At 38.8% G+C, this 17,092-nt stretch overlaps 1 protein-coding gene across 2 annotated transcripts in view; it reads right to left on the bottom strand.

Moving 5' to 3' along the window:
- Positions 1–862: 862 nt before the first annotated feature.
- LOC308653726 (uncharacterized protein) overlaps positions 863–17,092 on the bottom strand; it is a 275,451-nt gene continuing 259,221 nt past the window's right edge. For both annotated transcript variants that reach the window (XM_081302400.1, XM_081302401.1), the window contains one exon: positions 863–951. In XM_081302400.1, the coding sequence (XP_081158526.1) occupies positions 902–951 (50 nt within the window). In that variant the 3' untranslated portion in view covers positions 863–901. The remainder of the gene's footprint in view (positions 952–17,092) is intronic.

Genomic DNA, 17,092 nt, shown 5'->3' on the forward strand with positions numbered 1-17,092 from the left:
CAGGAGCCACTTGTCAAAAGAAACAAACTTTATTTTTAGAACCACACATGCCAAACAAAACAGCTCCTCAGGAAAAACCCTCAGAGCCCAACTGCCACCACCGGCTTCCCACAAGCCTCTCACCCAAACACACCTCACCACCTCCCCCAATCCTCCTGCTCTTGAGGCCGATTGGCTGGGTCGTGTGGGCGGAGCCAAAGAAGTCTCCCAATGAGCATCACCACAGAGGAGCCAATCAGCTAGATGTTGCTGGGGCCGCTGTGAGCCAATCACCAGCTGGCAGTCTGAAAGGGCGGGGAAACAGCCCAAGGAGCATCACAGCAGAGGAGCCAATCAGCTAGATGTTGCTGGGGCCCATGTGAGCCAATCATCAGCTGGCAGTCTGAAAGTTTGCTGGCAGCTGGAAGTTTGCTGGGGCCCCTTCGGCTGTGGCTCTCAACAGTTATGGCAACTCAGCAAACAAATACACTTCCGGGCTATGATGCAAACCTCTTCTTATGTCACTAATGTCAAAGTCATTTTTGTGTCTCTATTACAGTCACCCAAGTTTTCTGTGAGGTGTATTATTTAGTGGGGACAGGGTGGAGTGGTTGAAGTGGTAATAGAAGCACCAAGGAATGAGCTGTATTCTATGTCTAGATTAGTGAATTCTGGAAAGGAGAGAGATAAAAACAGTAATTGAGATGGAGAGTTCTACAAGAGCTGGGGTATGGTGACATTGTTGACTATTCTGGTACACTCACACCTCATCCCAGACCCAAGACAAGCCTCAGAGAGAACAAGGGTTTTATATAACTAAGCTTATGTGGCCCAGCCAAATTTTGTTTTCCTCTTAAAGGATGTTTGGTTGTGCTTACTTTTCTGCTGTGCTTGTTGATAGAAGTAACAAAACAAAAAACGACTAAATGAAGACCCAAGAAAGTTGCTGAACGAAAGCTGAACACTTCAGATCTAAAGAAAAATAAATGAAAATTGGCATGTGACTAGCAATTACTTTTATCAATAGTAAAGAGAGGGAGAGAGGGCTGGGGATATAGCTTGGTTGGTAGAGTACTTGCCTTGTATGGACAAGGCCCTGGGTTCAATCCCCAGCACCACCAAAAAAAAAAAAAAAAAAAAAAAAAAAGAGAGGGAGAGAGAATCACTCTCTATACGTCTACTTTTAAGGTGGCCACTGTAGCAGCCTAACAGGAGAAAAGGAACCTTGGCTGGGATGAGCATGATCTCATGTCACAGCCACAAATCAAACAGTTGTGCTGATTTATTTTCTATTGTATTTTCATATTGTATATGCTCAAACATTTAAGCACTAAAGTGCTATCTTCTTTTATAGCATTGCTGGATTACCTTGAGTTACATGAATTGCTCATCTCTTTATTCCTCTTTACTAGCTTTACAATTAACTTTAACAATTAATTGAACTTTTTACATATACATTTTTGCCACTAAATCATGAAATAGTATTCCTTTCTTCATCTTTTAAAAGCATACAGAAAAATTTATGAACATAATAAGTGCTGAATAAATATTTACAGAATAAAAATCTAGTTTGGACACTTAACTTTATGAATTTAAGAAAATAATAACCCAACATGCAAAACCATTCCCACCTCCTCCAAGATAAGAATTTCATTGTGTTTCTTTCCCTACACTGAAGGGTAATTTATCATCTTTGCAATTGGGTCTACTCTGTCATTTCATTGTTTTAGGTCAAATTACAACGAGAGTAAACTTACCCAAAACTGTATAACGTTTTCAGGCAATAGCCCAGTAGGCATTTTAATACTTAGATACTAGTGTCTACTAGTATTACCTATGAAAAATACCAATATTACACATACATTTGTCAATCTTTTTTGCTTTTCATGTAATCAAATTCAACAACTATTTTCTTGATACCTACTCTTAACTATATCTGGACATAAGGGAGATATAAAGAATTATAAGATATGATATGGTCATACCTCATAAACTGATAATCACAATGGGAAGATGAGTCATAAACAAAAATTTTAAGGGGCTATACAGGCAAAGATGTGATAATCAATTAGACAATGAATGACAAATAATTCCTTGTAAATTTATGTAGTCATAAATTTCAATTTGATCTTGTTAAAAATGGTATGGTGGTGAAAACATTCACATATACAGCAGTAACTGATACCATTCAATCAGATCGGCACTCAAAACATGGAGGAGAAATTCGCCTGCACTCTGGGGCAGCCATGAGTGCTCCTCAAACCTTACCCTGTTTTGGATTTCAGTGATGACTTATGAATTTGCCTTTGTCTCCTGAAGCTGACCTGCTTTGTTTTGCTGATTTTTGGTCTAAGATTCCTTTAGCCTACCTGGCAAAGGCAAAGAAGATTATACAATTCATAGTGACAACAAGAGCTGTTACTTAGTTAGCATCTATGTCTTGTCATACTCTGCTGTGTAATTTGTGTCATAATTATCCTGAAAGGTAAACTATTACTTTTTTGAATTTATAAGTGAGGAAAACAATCACTTAAGAATGAGAAAAACAAAGCTCCAGGTTTGGAACAACTTTCTGTAGAATGTAGAGCAAAATGAATGGCAAAGATGGGTCACCTCCTATGCTGTTGAATTCCAAAGGGTGCAATCTTGGAAAGGTACTTGGTAGAACTTAAAGAGAGAAATTACCATTGTCTGGGGAGTCATTAACAATATTTCAAGAAAGAAGTAGTGTCAGGCTTTGAATTAAGTGGAACATTTTGACCAGTTTGGTAGATGGAGTCCCAAGTAGAGACAATTAATGAGCAACTAAAGTACAACGTTAGGAATATCTTGGAGAAATGATGTCAATTCCAGTCATTTGGGCAACAGTAGAGTGAGATAAGGCTTCCATGATATGAAAGTTCTTTGGATTTCATTCTCTCAATTTATTCCCTTATGGGAAGTCATTGAAAGTTTGGAGCAATGAATGACTTGGCCATAAGTCATTTGTAATTGTGTGTAAGAGAAGTTGTTGAGGGCCACAGCCGAGTCGGGATGACGCATGGCATTTTTGCCAGAAGTAGTGGTTGAGAGGTGATGCCAGCGAGTTCTCGCAGAGTTCCCGTTGAGTTCCAGTTGAGCTCTCGTGGGGATTCCTGAAGAGTTCCCATTGGAGGGGAGTTCCGGTTGGTGGTCCCTGGAGGAGCCGCGTGGCATGCGGGAGAATTCCCTGGGAGCGTGCGTGGAGTGTGCTGGTGGAGTTCAGAAATAAAGTTTGTTCCTGCTTCAGTGGCTCATGATTTGTGCCCAGCCAGACTGCAGCAAGAAGTTGTTGGATATTATGTTTTTCCAGGTACTAATTAAAGAGGTATTAAGGAAACGATTGTCTTGGAATCACTGGTGTGCTTAGAGCGTTTCTTTTAAAGGGAAACACGTTGGAGACACTAAGGCAGTCTCAGAGGAGTGAAGTGAGACACCATCGAAGTCTCTGAGGGATCTCATTGTATACCTTTAGATCTGGAAAGGAGTGTAATGAACATTTCATCTCAGAGAGCCCACCTTTAAAGTAGCCAGCAAATAGGTAAAAGTCAGGTTCAGACTCTGGATTGATATGTGGCAGTTGCTAACCCCTCATTGATCTCATGATCAGGGACATAGAACTGGGAGGAAGCTGAGTATTTGAACATGCATTGAGTGGGGAGACAATTAACTCCATTAGCTCACTTCATGTCCTTGGACAGTGGCTGTAACCTGTTTTCAGAACCCCCCCACCCCCAATAAGATGCCTTGTCTATTGGTAGCGCTCCCTCAGGTTTCATTGGGATGTACACTTGCCTGTTCTTTCCTCTTACTTCTAGAGATTGTCCCAGGGACCAGGAACTACCATTCGGCAGAAATATCTCACTGCAGTGTATTGTCTGAGAGTTGCCCACTAAGCTGCCTAAACTAGTGCTTCAACCATGTAGTGTTCTTACAGCCGAGGGCTTTGAGAATTGCTTTTGGTTCTGAAGTTTTGTGGTATTAGGGGACACATGCACAAATAATACCAGTAGGCCATTTATTTTTCAAATATAACTACCAACAAACTGGGGATGGTTTCATGCAATTTTTATTTTCTTCTGATCATAAAACAATCTTAAGTTTCTTCTATTCTTAGAGTATAAATAAAATTGGCATTTACTTTAGAGTTAAAAAAAAATAGGGGTATGGGTAGATTTGGATCACCCATATCAGACTGCCATACAATACTGGGCATGTTGCTGTAGCTTACAAAATTGAAATGCCCTCAGACTTGTGCACTGCATGGCCTGTTGACACACACAGGACTCTGTTATGGCATTTACCGAGGGAGGGAAGAAATGGGTGAAATGCTCAATTTTAGTAAGAAGAGGGAAAAGCAAAGGGAAAGAAGGAAATATCAGAGAAGTACATGCTGGTCCAGGCTGGTTCAGGTGTCCTGCTGTTTACATTTACATGGTGTTGTAAACCATCTCCCTGGTTAAACTGTTCAAAGTTTAAGTGTCTTGTGGTGCTCCCTTCCCATTGTAAGCTACCCCTGTCCCTCTCCATCTCTTTCTCTCTCGAGAGTGTATGTTTCTCTTTGTCTCTTCCTGTGTGTCTCTTGCACACTTGCATATTAATGTTAATAGTCTCTGATAATTTCCTTCTCAGATTCAGTCGGCTCGTTAGAGCTAAAAGATCTTTGACAAAGCACTATTTACCCATAGAAAAGGTTGCCGATACTTAAATTGATATTAGTTGAGAAACTTCATTCTCCTTTTCATGCTAAATAGAACACTTTGATTTTTATTAAAGCCTGATCTTCCTCTGAAGAATTATGTCTAAACTTTAAAATTGCATCAAGAGAATATTTTGAGGTCAGTCAATGACCATCTCTACTTATATTACCTCTGTAGGGAAACATTTTAAATGGCTCTCTTTATTTCACAGTTTAAGGTCATCCTTATAAACACTCGATTATCATCATTGGATACACCATGTCTAAGGTCTTTGGTCCAATAGTTGTATTTCAAAAACTATGTCTTTATGGACATTTTCTTTCCAAAAGAATGGGATAATTAGTTCCCAAGAAATGACACAGCCACACATTGTCAATATAATTAAGTGTGCTGCTGCCAAAATCAGACAAGCCTACATTTCTGTCATCCTTCCTGATGCCAGAGCCAACAATTTTTTTTTGCTTATTATTTTATAATCACCACTTAGAGAAACTCAAGGAAGCTTCCTGGATCCTAGGAAAACCATAAAATAGAATGTCTACCATCCTGGCAATGCCCCATGTTAAAATACAGTTATTTAAGCCACCCCTACCACTTGTATTTTGTAGCGATGTATCAATTACCAAGGAATTATTCTGCTTTTTAAATCATTGGAAGAGGGTTTTCTATGACTTTATCCTGTAATAAGTGGTAATGTGTAATAAATAATGTGGATCATCAACAGCGGAAAACAAATTTGATCAGTACTTTCTCTCTCTCTCTCCACTGCCCCTTCTTTCTTTTTTGCCAAGCAAATGATGAAAAAAGTTAAGCTTTCCTTGGTCATCCCTGTTACAGAGAGAGGTAGCTATTACTTTTGGCTACACATGAAAGTGTGTCCTTCTTTACCACTCTCCTGGGATCAGACTTTACTCTCCTGGTGACTGGATGGGGAGCAGGGTATTTATAGGCCTCAGACTTGACCCAGAATGCGAAATCTATCTCCCTGCATTGTCTTCTATGACGGGAGCTTGAACCAACCAAGTGGGGTTGAAAGATCAACTATAGGAATCCCACTCAAATTTGAATTTCAGTTACACAATGAATAGGGATCTGGCTTATGGCATTTTTTTGCCTTTATACAAATCTTGTTAAATATTTTATGGGTCATATTCAGTTTGAATAGAGCCATACTAAAATAATGTTTGTTATTTATCTGAAAATTAACTTTAATTAGATATATTTTATTTATTTTTCTTTGCTAAGTCTGACAGTGCTAAAAGTAGAACTAGATTCCTTTATTGTCTTTTACTTATTTTATTGGGTTTTTTGTTTGTTTTAAACAAGAGAGGAAAGGATTTCTGTTTGGGAGGAAGATGGACTGGATTAATTAGAAACTTGTCTGATAGTTAGTTACTTTACCTGATGCATAAGAAGAAAGAGGCCCTTGAGAAAAGCAAAGTCGAGAGAAGCAGATACTTGAGGTGGCAGGAGAGATGAGACCTCTGAGTTCCAGCTCCTATCTACATCCCTGGTTCTGTAGCTCTTCCTTTTTATGATCTGTACATCCTAGCACCCTTCCCAGTTCAGTGAGAAAATAAATAACTTTTCTGTTATAAGCAAGTGTGGATGGAGTACTGCCACTTTTACCAAGTGTGGTTTTTTGCATTCCTATGAGCAGGTGGCATTCCCACGCTCCCCCTGCCTTCTCCCACCTTCTATCACTGATGTCCTCCAACACTGCAGCTCATCCTCCTCTCAGAAGCATCACGACCCACTCTCCCCATGCCAGCTGCCCCACACTGCCTCGAATGCAGTTTACCCCCAAAGGACCTTAAAGCATTTTCTTTTAGTAAGCAGGGCTTCCCCAGGAAATGCATGTGATGAGCAGCTCAGCTGTGCACTGGCGGGCAGTCAGCGCCCCGTGAACCCGACATCCCCTGGCCTTCACAGACAGAATCCTGGGTGGATAAGGAGAGAACATGGAGCTCTCCTCCTGCTTCTCTTCCTCCTTCAACTTCCTGCATGTAGAAGTGATGTTCTCTCTAAGGAAAGTGTACTTCATTTATTTATTTTTTGGGGAGGAAAAATGTGAGTACAAATTTACTAAAGCAGAAAGAAAGATAAAAGCTGGTAGAGATTTAAGGAGTAGAAAAACAATTACTCTGCTCCATGCATATGTCAAGTCATTCTAAAAATCAAAGAGAAACTAAAATTGTCAGCAGGGTGCCTCCAGGCAAGAAAGAACTTCTCTTAAAAGAGGTCTGAAAGAGAAGAAAGCAGTGAAGGTGAACGAGAAAGCTGCAAGTTAATGCTGTATATGTTTTTCTAGGTTTTGAACACCTTCTGTCTTGACTGCCAGGCTAAGTCCCCCATAAGTACTGGGGTTACGTTGTCAGGTCTAGTACAGGGCTTCCTCATCCCTGTAAAATTTCTGTAAATTAGTTTCATGGACTATTAGTCCTAAACATGTAAAAGCAACAGGCTAATCTGTTCATATCTTATTGGTAAGTGCCACCTGAAATTTTTACCATCTCTTCCTGGAGAAATAGGGTAAAAAAATAGGAAGAATTATCATACTAAGCTAAAGACAACTATCAAGAATTCTGATACTTAGAAACTAAAAGAAGAACGATCATGAAATCCAGCTATCCCCCTATGAGGGCATATCCAAAGGAAATGAAAGCATAATACTAAAGAGGTATCTGTAGGCCCATATTTATTATAGCAATATTCACAAGAACCAAGATATGGAATCATCCAAGGTATCTAATGACAGATAAATGGATGAAGAAAATGTAGCATATATACCCAATGGAATATTACTGAGCCATGAAAAAAATAAAATCCTGTCACTCACAGGAATGTGGATAGAACAGGAGGACATTCTAAATGAAATAAGCAAGACACAAAAAGGGAAATATTGCATGCTTTCACTCACATGTAGAAACTGAAAAAGTTGATTTCCTGGAAGGAGAGAGTAGAGTAGTAGTTACTAGAGTCTAACAAGGATGGAGTGAGAAAGGAGAGAAGGAGTTTGTGTAACATGAACCAAAATATACTTCATTACAGGAATAAATTTTAATTTTGTACAGCACAGTGGGAGACTATGGGTCACAATGATGATATATTTTATAAAAACTACAAGAGAGAAGTTCAAAGCCTTCTAACATAAATGCATGAATAAAATTCAAGGAAATGCAAATGCTAATTATTCCTGATTTTATCATTATACATTGTATGCATGTATCAAATTATCACAGTATGTCCCATAAATATGAAAAGTTTTTAAAATGTCAGAAATAATTAAATTAAAAGTGAGTTCTTAATTCTGATATAGTTGGCTATTAGGTAGGTTTAGAGGGTGCAACAAAGGCACGGATCAGGAACTAACTCTTAGAACTTGACAGAGAAGAAAGCAGCCCTGTGGGCCAGGGTTTCACATTATTTCTATTTGGGGTCTTAAAAAGAGAATAGGTGATTATAACTATATTGATCTGTGTCATTTTCCCTGGGTAGAATTTAAGTTACTTCTTTTTGTTTCTTTTCTCTGTTCCCCCATTTAGATGAATGGAGGCAGGTAGAGTGTGGAGTGTGAGGTGGAAGGTGGAGCAATGTATCAGGCAGCTTTTTGTCGCTGTGACAAAATGCCAGAGAAAATAAACTCAAACGGGAAAAGATTTATTTTGGCTCATGGTTTCAGAGGTTTTGGTCCATGGTTACTTAGCTGGCTCTACTTGCTTTTAGGTTTAAGGTGATGCAGAACATCATGTCAGATACTGTGTGCATGGAGTAGAGCTGCTTACCTCATGATAGAGGGAAACATTGAGGGAGAGAAAGGGCCAGGGATAAGACACAACCTTCTAGGGCATTTCCCCAGTGACCTACTTCCTCTTTCAAGAGTGTTGGCCATATCTCACAAATACCAGTAGCTATGAATGAACCCTCAGGATCCAATTACTTCTCCAAAACCTCCTCCTAAACATTGGGGACCAAGGCTTCAACACCAGCGTTTGGGGACATTCCAGATCCAAACCATAACAAAGCAGGAAATGGGGGAAGGACAGTTAAGCAGTGTTTGCTGAATGCATTCCAGGATGGTGAACGAGCACTTCAAGTAAGAAAAGACAGTCCTTGTTACTTTTATATCCAGTGCTTAGACTTAGACTTTATGTTCAAAATCTTCACAAGATTCTTCCCAAGAATTTATCTATGTGAAGTAAGGTATATATAAGGAAATTGAGCTTTACTAGGTATAAGTGACATGATCAAGATCACCTAAAAAATAAATAGCACCACCTGATTGGACTCCAGAGTATCCTGAGGTATCCTCTTGCAGTCTGTGTTTTTGTCCCTGTTTCACTTTGATGTCCCCTTCGGATGAAGACATGCAGTATGGACTTCTGTTCACTACGGTATAAATAAAAGGTAACATGAGGAGAGATAACCTGGTGTCCAGAATGCAAGACTTGGGCTAGACATCATAGAGACAGTTATACAGGTGATGGAGAAAGAGACCAAGACCTTAGAAATGGTATTTTAGATATCATCAAACAAACCTTGTAAAGCAAACCTTCAAAGAGTTCTAAAGCAAAAAATAAACAAATACAAAACACCTGGAAAGGCATGGAAATGTGAACACTTTGAACAGCAGCTAAGGTGAATGCAAGGGCTCTGAATGACAAATGGGGGGAGAGAAAAATTAAGCAGCAGGTGAGGTTGTCTGTCAGTTTTACACTTTTAGTATGGGAAGCCATTATAAAGGTGACCCTTCCTTGGTTTACATGACTGTAGTTCTGTAACATACTTTCTATCCACATATGTCATACCCAATTAGTGGCCAAAAATTGGAAGTATGAAGACTGTAAATTATACGTTGAACTCCTAGAGTTGGGATGCATATACTGTTGGTCACAAAACAGGAACAAATTTGTTAGGATTTGCTTTTGATTAGGATTGCTTAGAAGAACTTTGTTGAGTTGTGTTACTTTACACAGAACACGGGAGAATATTGTCCCAGCTGTGGCTTCAATGACTTTTTTCTGTCGATGAGTTTCCAGTGATCCTGGCTCATGAGATGTAGAGAGAATTCTGTTGCCTTTCCACTTCCTCCTCTCTTTTTCCTTCTTCAAAGTGAAAGCTGCCATATTGGAATTAGGAGGAAAAGGAAAAGAGAACTTTTGACTTAATCTTAACTTCGCTGAGCCACTGAGCTAACTTCTTAGTTTCAGATTTTGTATTATGTCATTTAAAACTCTCTATTGTTTAAATCATTCCCAGTCAGGTTTTTTTTTATTTTTATTTTATTGTTGGTTGTTCAAAACATTACATAGTTCTTAATATACCATATTTCACAGATTGATTCAAGTGGGTTATGAACTCCCATTTTTACCCCGTATACAGATTGCTGTGTCACATCAGTTACATTACCATTGATTTACAAATTGCCTTTCTAGTGACTGATGTATTCTGCTGTCTATCCCATTCTCCACTATCCCCCCTCCCCTCTCCTCCCCTCTCCTCCCCTCCCCTCCCCTTCTCTCTCTCCCCCCCTACTATAAATCGTTTCTTCCACTTATATAATTTTTCTCCTACCCCTCCTTTCCTCTTATATGTAATTGTGTATAACCCTGAGGCTCACCTTCCAGTTCCATGCAATCTCCCTTCTCTCTCCCTTTCCCTCCCGCCTATCATCCCTGTTTAATGTTAATCTTCTTCTCAAGCTCTTCCTCTCTACCCTGTCCTTGGTTACTCCCCTTATATCAAAAGAGACATTTGGCATTTGTTTTTTAAGGATTGGCTAGCTTCGCTTAGCATAATCTGCTCTAATGCCATCCATTTCCTTCCAAATTCTATGATTTTGTCATTTCTTATTGCAGAGTAATACTCCATTGTGTATAAATGCCACATTTTTAATCCATTCATCTATTGAAGGGCTTCTAGGCCAGTCAGGTATTTTATTGCTTGTAGCCAGAAGCATGTCCAAGGGAACCCTGAATTCCTGTCTTGTTTCTCTTTCAGCTTCCTGAGAGTCTTTTTGTTTCAGAGAAATTTTAGATTTTGGTGTTTCTTGCATTTAAATATCCTATGTGAGATGAGTCTTAGCAGGAGACAGAGCCAACTTTAAACTATAGAAACATTAACTCTATAAAATAGAAGAAATAAAAATGTTAAACACTCACCTTCTTCACCTGTTTTTTTTTTTTTTTTTTTGCGGTGGGACAGATACTGGTGATTGAACTTGGGTCCACTCAACCACTGAGCCACATCCCTAGCCTTAATTTTTTAAAAATTTTATTTAGAAAAAGGTCTCACTGAATTGCTTAGCACCTCACCATTGCTGATGCTGGCTTTGAACTCACGATCCTTCTCTCTTATCTTCTTGAGCTGCTGGGATTACAGGCGTGCACCACCACACCGGGCTTCTTCACCTTTTTTGAAGCTAGGACTTGGGCGAGTCCTCCAGGCTCTGTCAAGGGGATGCATCACACCAGTGTTGGAGTGCAGAGTTAGTGGCACAGAAAAACATGGAAAGCGACTCATTCTTTGATAAAGGCAGCGGGTTTGGCATATCAGTGGCAGCAGTAGCCGGGGCATTCTGTGCTCTAATTCTTGTCAAGGCAAGTTTCCTCCTCTGCCCAGTTTTGCAGTCTCCCTTGGGGCATTGCTTCAAGATGCACAGTTTGGAATCCAGCTCCCCTGGTGTTGCAGAGAGCTATTCAGTCGCCTTTTTAATACATTACCTTTCCTCTGCTCAATCAGTTATGGTTGATTTCTCTTGCATGCATAAGAATACTTCCTAATACATTTTCATCTCCTGGGCCAAATATTAAAGGTCAGAGGAGAGGCCCCCTGTCTAGTAGAGACATCTTACCTTTTTTTAATCGGGTATAAATTCACCTTTTACAAAAGAATGAACATGTTAAATAAACTGACAGGAAAAAGGGAGAGGAAGAAAGCACACCTGTTTTCATTTTTTAAAAATCAAGACATTTCAAGGGTCTGTATAAAAACTATTGTAAATATCCCAGGGTAACTTTTAAGATGTTTAATATATGTCTTTCCTTCTATATTTCTGTTCATATTCTCTATACAAGTAGATAACCAGGTTCTGTGCTCTGCCTCAAGGAAGATTGGGGATTGAAAAAATCCAGAAGTTTTACTTTTATCTTAGGTTCTCATTTCCTAATAATTTATGCCTTAAGGGAAGACTATTCTAAATGTCCTTGAGGGAGAGTAGAGATCCCTAAAAAGAGAGATGAAAGGAATTCATACTCTGCATACTAAAACTTCTCTCCGGGTAGGACTGGGAGGAGAAGAAATCATGGTGGGGCTCCCTCAAGGGTCATGACAAGGTCCCTGCTCACTTTAATGCTGAGAGAGGAAGGAAGACTTCAGGCAGGAAGGCTGACAAGTCCCAGGCTTGCCAAAGAGGGTACAGGCCCCATGTGGTATAGAGAAGCATCTGTCAGAAAGAAAACTGGACCTGAAGGACCACGAGGTTCATTCTGAGGCCTCTTCATGGTTTCTAGAAGACCCTGTCTTCATACCCTGTGCACATCTATGTCTTAATCTCCACTTTTTAATAAGGACACTAGTCATAATGAATTAGTGTCCACTATATGAACTAACTTTACCTGACTTGCCACTTTAAAGACTATCTATCTCTAAATGCAGTCTGAGGTACTGCAGATTAGGACTTCAGTGTATTAGTTTTGGGTACTAGGGTATTTTACAGTGTAGCACAGATCAAATAACTGGGCATAGTGGTAAGTTATTTTGAGAGACACCTAAGCAAGGGAGAGTTCTTTTGCCAGGAAGTTTAATAAGTTGCAAAATGGAAAAGCACCAAAACTTTCTCAATAAAATTGTTATATAAAAACATTCAAAGGTATAAATAACACACTAATAATTTTTATTGTTGCTTTTATTATTATTTTACTTTTTTGGTATTATATTATCCACTGGTTGTACATATTATCATCACTGAATAAAACAAAAAAGAGAACTATGTTTTTGCATAATGATCTAAGTACATTTAACAAACATGCTTGCTGTAGTTCATATCAATCCTGGTTATGGTCCAATTGCAGAAGGTTTCTAAGTAATAATGTCCAACTCTACCCAGATCAACTAAATCAGTAGCTCAGAGGTAAGGTCTCAGTGTTTTTATTTTTCTAAAATCTTTTTAGATGATCATAGAAAATTTTTATATATCTAGGATTAATAATTGAGGACTCTAGAAAGAAGAATTGCAATTAGTCAATTACAAGCTGAATATAAGATATTCCTGAATAAAAATAGCTTAAGTAAGAAAGAAGTTTATTTCTCTCAAAAGGAATCTGGAGGCAGGCAATGCAGGACTGCTGTGGTGAATCTAGTTTATTATCTGGTACCCAGGATCACATCATCTCTTTCTTAGCCTTTCATTCACAAAGTCACCTCATGGTACGATGTTTTTATTTTTTATTCATTCATCCAGTATCTACTGGGAACCTATACTGTGGTAAGAACTGTATTAAATTCTGGTTGTATTTTAGAGCGGCCACAGAATGCCTCATGGGAAGGTGATGCATTAGTAAAAAGTAAAGGAATTCAAGAAGTATGCCTTACAGATATCTAAGGCAAGAGTCTTTCATGAAAAAGAAAGGAGTATGAAAGTCCCTATAGCAGGATCAGGTTTGATGCACTGAATGAAAGCAAGGAAGTCAAGTGTCTAGAGTTGAAGGAGCACAGGGTTAAGCAGAAGGATATGAGAGAGACCTGAGCTGTGGACATACCCTTATGAATTCCTGTGAACACTTTCAATTTATTTAGACTCTGAGGGGAAATGGGTAGGATGTTGAGCAGAGAAATTCCAGGATCTGATTTTTGCTTTAGATTTATTGGGATCATCTTGGCTTCTGACTTAGAGTATAAACCTGTTATGTGAAAGCAGAGAGATCAGTCAGCACGCTTGTCTAATTATCAGAGTAAGAGATAATGTAGGTTTGGACCATAATGGAAGCCAGAAAGGTGATGAGAAGTATACTGATTCCAAATTTAATTTAGATAATGCCAACACCATTTATTAACATGACTGTGGCATGAAAACAAGAAAGAGAAGTCAGGATGGCTTCAAAGGTTTTATGCTAATTAATTGGAAGAAGCCGGAGTGCAGAAGGAGAAAGTGTGGGTGGAAACCAGGAGTTTGGTTTGCACATGTCAATTTTTATAATACCTGTTGGACTTTTGTGTTATCAATTTATTGCCTTTTACTTCCAATAATTGCTCTGAGATAAACAATAGAATTCCTTTAAGCATTTCTCCTTTAAAATGAGCATGATGTTAAGGTTTCTCAGCCGAAAGTTCTAGCGGCCACTGTAGGATCAAGAGGCATTCTTGCAATTTGTGGCAGAGACTAGGCACTGGGAGTATGGGTGAGGACATTCAATAGAGCTGTTCAGCTCTGAAATTATGACTTAGTCTCTCTGGGTTCCTTGGCCTCCTACAGCCTCATCCTGACAGAAATAAAATTGTATAGAAGCAAAACTTTTGCATATAATAAGTTAAGCTAATATAAATACAAACTAGAGTGTTATACCTTTAGGATGTTAAATATAATCTCCATGGTAACCATAAAGATAGAAAGTAGATGACAGTTTCCATAGGGTTGGGGAGGAGAGAATCAAGAATCAGTTTTTAGTGGTTAAGCAGGATTCAGGGTTGCAAGTTTAAAAAGTTCTGAAGACGGATGATGGGAATGTTTGTAGCACATGAAATTTTCTTCACTCCATGGAAAGATGGTTAAAATTGTAAATCATATTATAAATATTATATCATAATTAAAAAAATTGAAAAAAAGAGTTGTCATGAAGGTAAAACCATTCATTGTGATTATGTGTCATTATTTTACTCCAGTTGTGTGGGTATGAAAGTAGTGACAGTGTTGATGTGAGTTACTCAGGGTTATATAATAAGTTGATGTGAAAAAATGGGTATAGAAAAGACTATTAAAGAGAATACAATTAATTGTGAGTATGCAGAGTAATACAATTAATGATTGACTGTGGGGTGCAAGTTGATTACCAACACTCTAGCCTTTCAGACCAGGTAACAGAAGGAAGCAAGAGAGAAAATGGATCCCACTGTACTTACTCAACTTCTTGAAAATAACTTTCCTGAGAGTCCAAATACCTTTCTGTGGTCAACTTACTCATGTGGTTGTAAGTATCTTTAAGGGATTCTGGAAAATTTAATCTTTTATTCTGAGGAGCAATATGTCCTGCTTAAAAACCTGCTATTTACTAGAAAAGGAGAGACTCCATGAAAGCAAGTAGTTTCCTCTGTCATGGCATGAAATCACATCTTACCTAATGAATCTGGAGGAGGACTACAGAAGAAGTCAATTTAGCTTGGGAGGTGGGTTGGGAGTAGGAGGAGATGTGTCTTAATCAGAGCTGGGCCCAAGGCCATTTGAACAAATATGTGTGTTAGACAAGAGTGCCTTATTTTTTTTTTTTTAACTTATCCATCCATCTCTCGGCACCATCACCTCCCAGGCATATTTATTTTCAAGTTATAAGACTCTTCAGGTACTTTCATAACATTTGCTAACTGAAGTTTCATTTAGGAAAGAATCTGATAAACCCAATTTCATTATGGCTTAAATGACATAAAATTTAGAGTCATTCATTTGAACAATGTAAACATTTTTAAAGGGAATAAAAACCTGAAGCAAAAAAGAAGCACTTTGGAGTGGTTTCCTAGCTTGGGAAGTCAAACTAGTTTAAGGAATATGAGGAGCATCCCAGTGTCTGTAATCATGCCATCTTGGCTACCCCGTGTCTGAATGTGCCTGCGGGTATCACTGGCCAGAGCTACACAGTTCAATCTTTTGGACTGTCAATCTGGCAACAGCTATTAAATTCAGTCTGAGACCAAATGAAAAGGAGCATTTTACAATTGGATTGAATAAAGGTTAATAGCATAAAAGATCCAGAAATCACGATCAGATAGCCGTGGGACTCAGACTTTTCACAACTCAATCTGTGAGTGCTGTGAAGTTGAGTTAACCTCATGTATCCAGTAGAATTGGCCCAGGACAAGTTTTTGCTTGTGACAAAAGCACATTTCCTCCTTTGCTCATCAAATAGCCAAATAGAATCGACTCATGATTTGCTGCATGCCACCAAGCGATATCTTGGTTAGTGCAACTGATGGACTACAGAATAGCAATGCTGCTTAACATGAATTTTATTGCATCTCAGCACCTGCTGCAGTCAGCAGTCATTACTATGTAGGGGAGGCTGTGTTTAGATTATCATTATTCCTGTATCTTTGCATTTGTATTCTGCCAACTGCCATGCAAGGCAAAATTGATAAATGGAGGAACTGATTGTGAATGGCAGAAACCTGGGGCTGGAGATCCTTTGTAAGCCTGGATTATTAGGGGAGGTTTCGAAGGGGGATGGGCTGTTTATGTAATTGGAATCATTCTCTAGATACACCAGACTTTCTCACTCTTTTTTCCTCTCAACCTGTCTTCCAAATGTCCCATTTGCTTTTCTTCCCCATTAACTTTTGTCAAGATATTTTAATAAGAAATAAGAAAAAAATGAAACAAAATGACCAGGACAAAAACCACCAGGCAAAATATTCAAATAAACTTCATTATCTAATCAGTCATTTAATGCTAGGATTGTATAAACCCATTTGTTAGGAGGCTGTTATTCACTTGGAATAGCCAGACTATTCCAAGTGAATATTGAAATATTGAAATGCCTTTTTTACCATGTGGTGTCTATTTTCTGATCCAAGCCCTCTGAATATATCCTTGCTATCAAGTCCCTTCCTGGGTCCATTGGGGTCTTATGACCCTTAAGATAGCCCCAATATCTAGAAACTAAAGCTGTGGGCTTGCCTTGGTATGGGGCCAGCAGGAGCAGCTCCTGGTATCTGAGTTGATTGTTCTGAGTCCCTGCCGCATAAGTCACTAACTGCTACGGTTTATAGTTTCTGGAGTGCCCCCATAAAGACTCAAACAGAAAAGGCTGCTGTGACATAGGAAAAGATAAAGTACATTGTTTCTGTATATATACATATTTTTTGGTTAGGTTTAAAACCAGACACTTAGTCCTATTGGAACTTCCGTAAGGCTCTGAGTTAATACACCTTTGCTTACCCAAATGTCTGTTATTAGGTAGGAAATATCCACTTTGTGTCTGAGCATATGAGCAAAATAAAAGGACCCAATCCAGGGGTCAGGGACTCCCTACAGATCTAAGTGATGATTCAGCTCATTTCCTATGCTCCACCGTAACCCTTACAGCCTTTGCTTATTAGCATGTAAAATGCATTACTTTCATACATCATCATTTGTAGGTGTCCTTCTCTTTGGGGCTCCCAGAAGGATGTACATTTTACCTTTTGGATAT

Source organism: Spermophilus citellus, assembly GCF_964194105.1.
Source record: "Spermophilus citellus genome assembly, chromosome: 7".
Classification (NCBI taxonomy): Eukaryota; Metazoa; Chordata; class Mammalia; order Rodentia; family Sciuridae; genus Spermophilus; species Spermophilus citellus.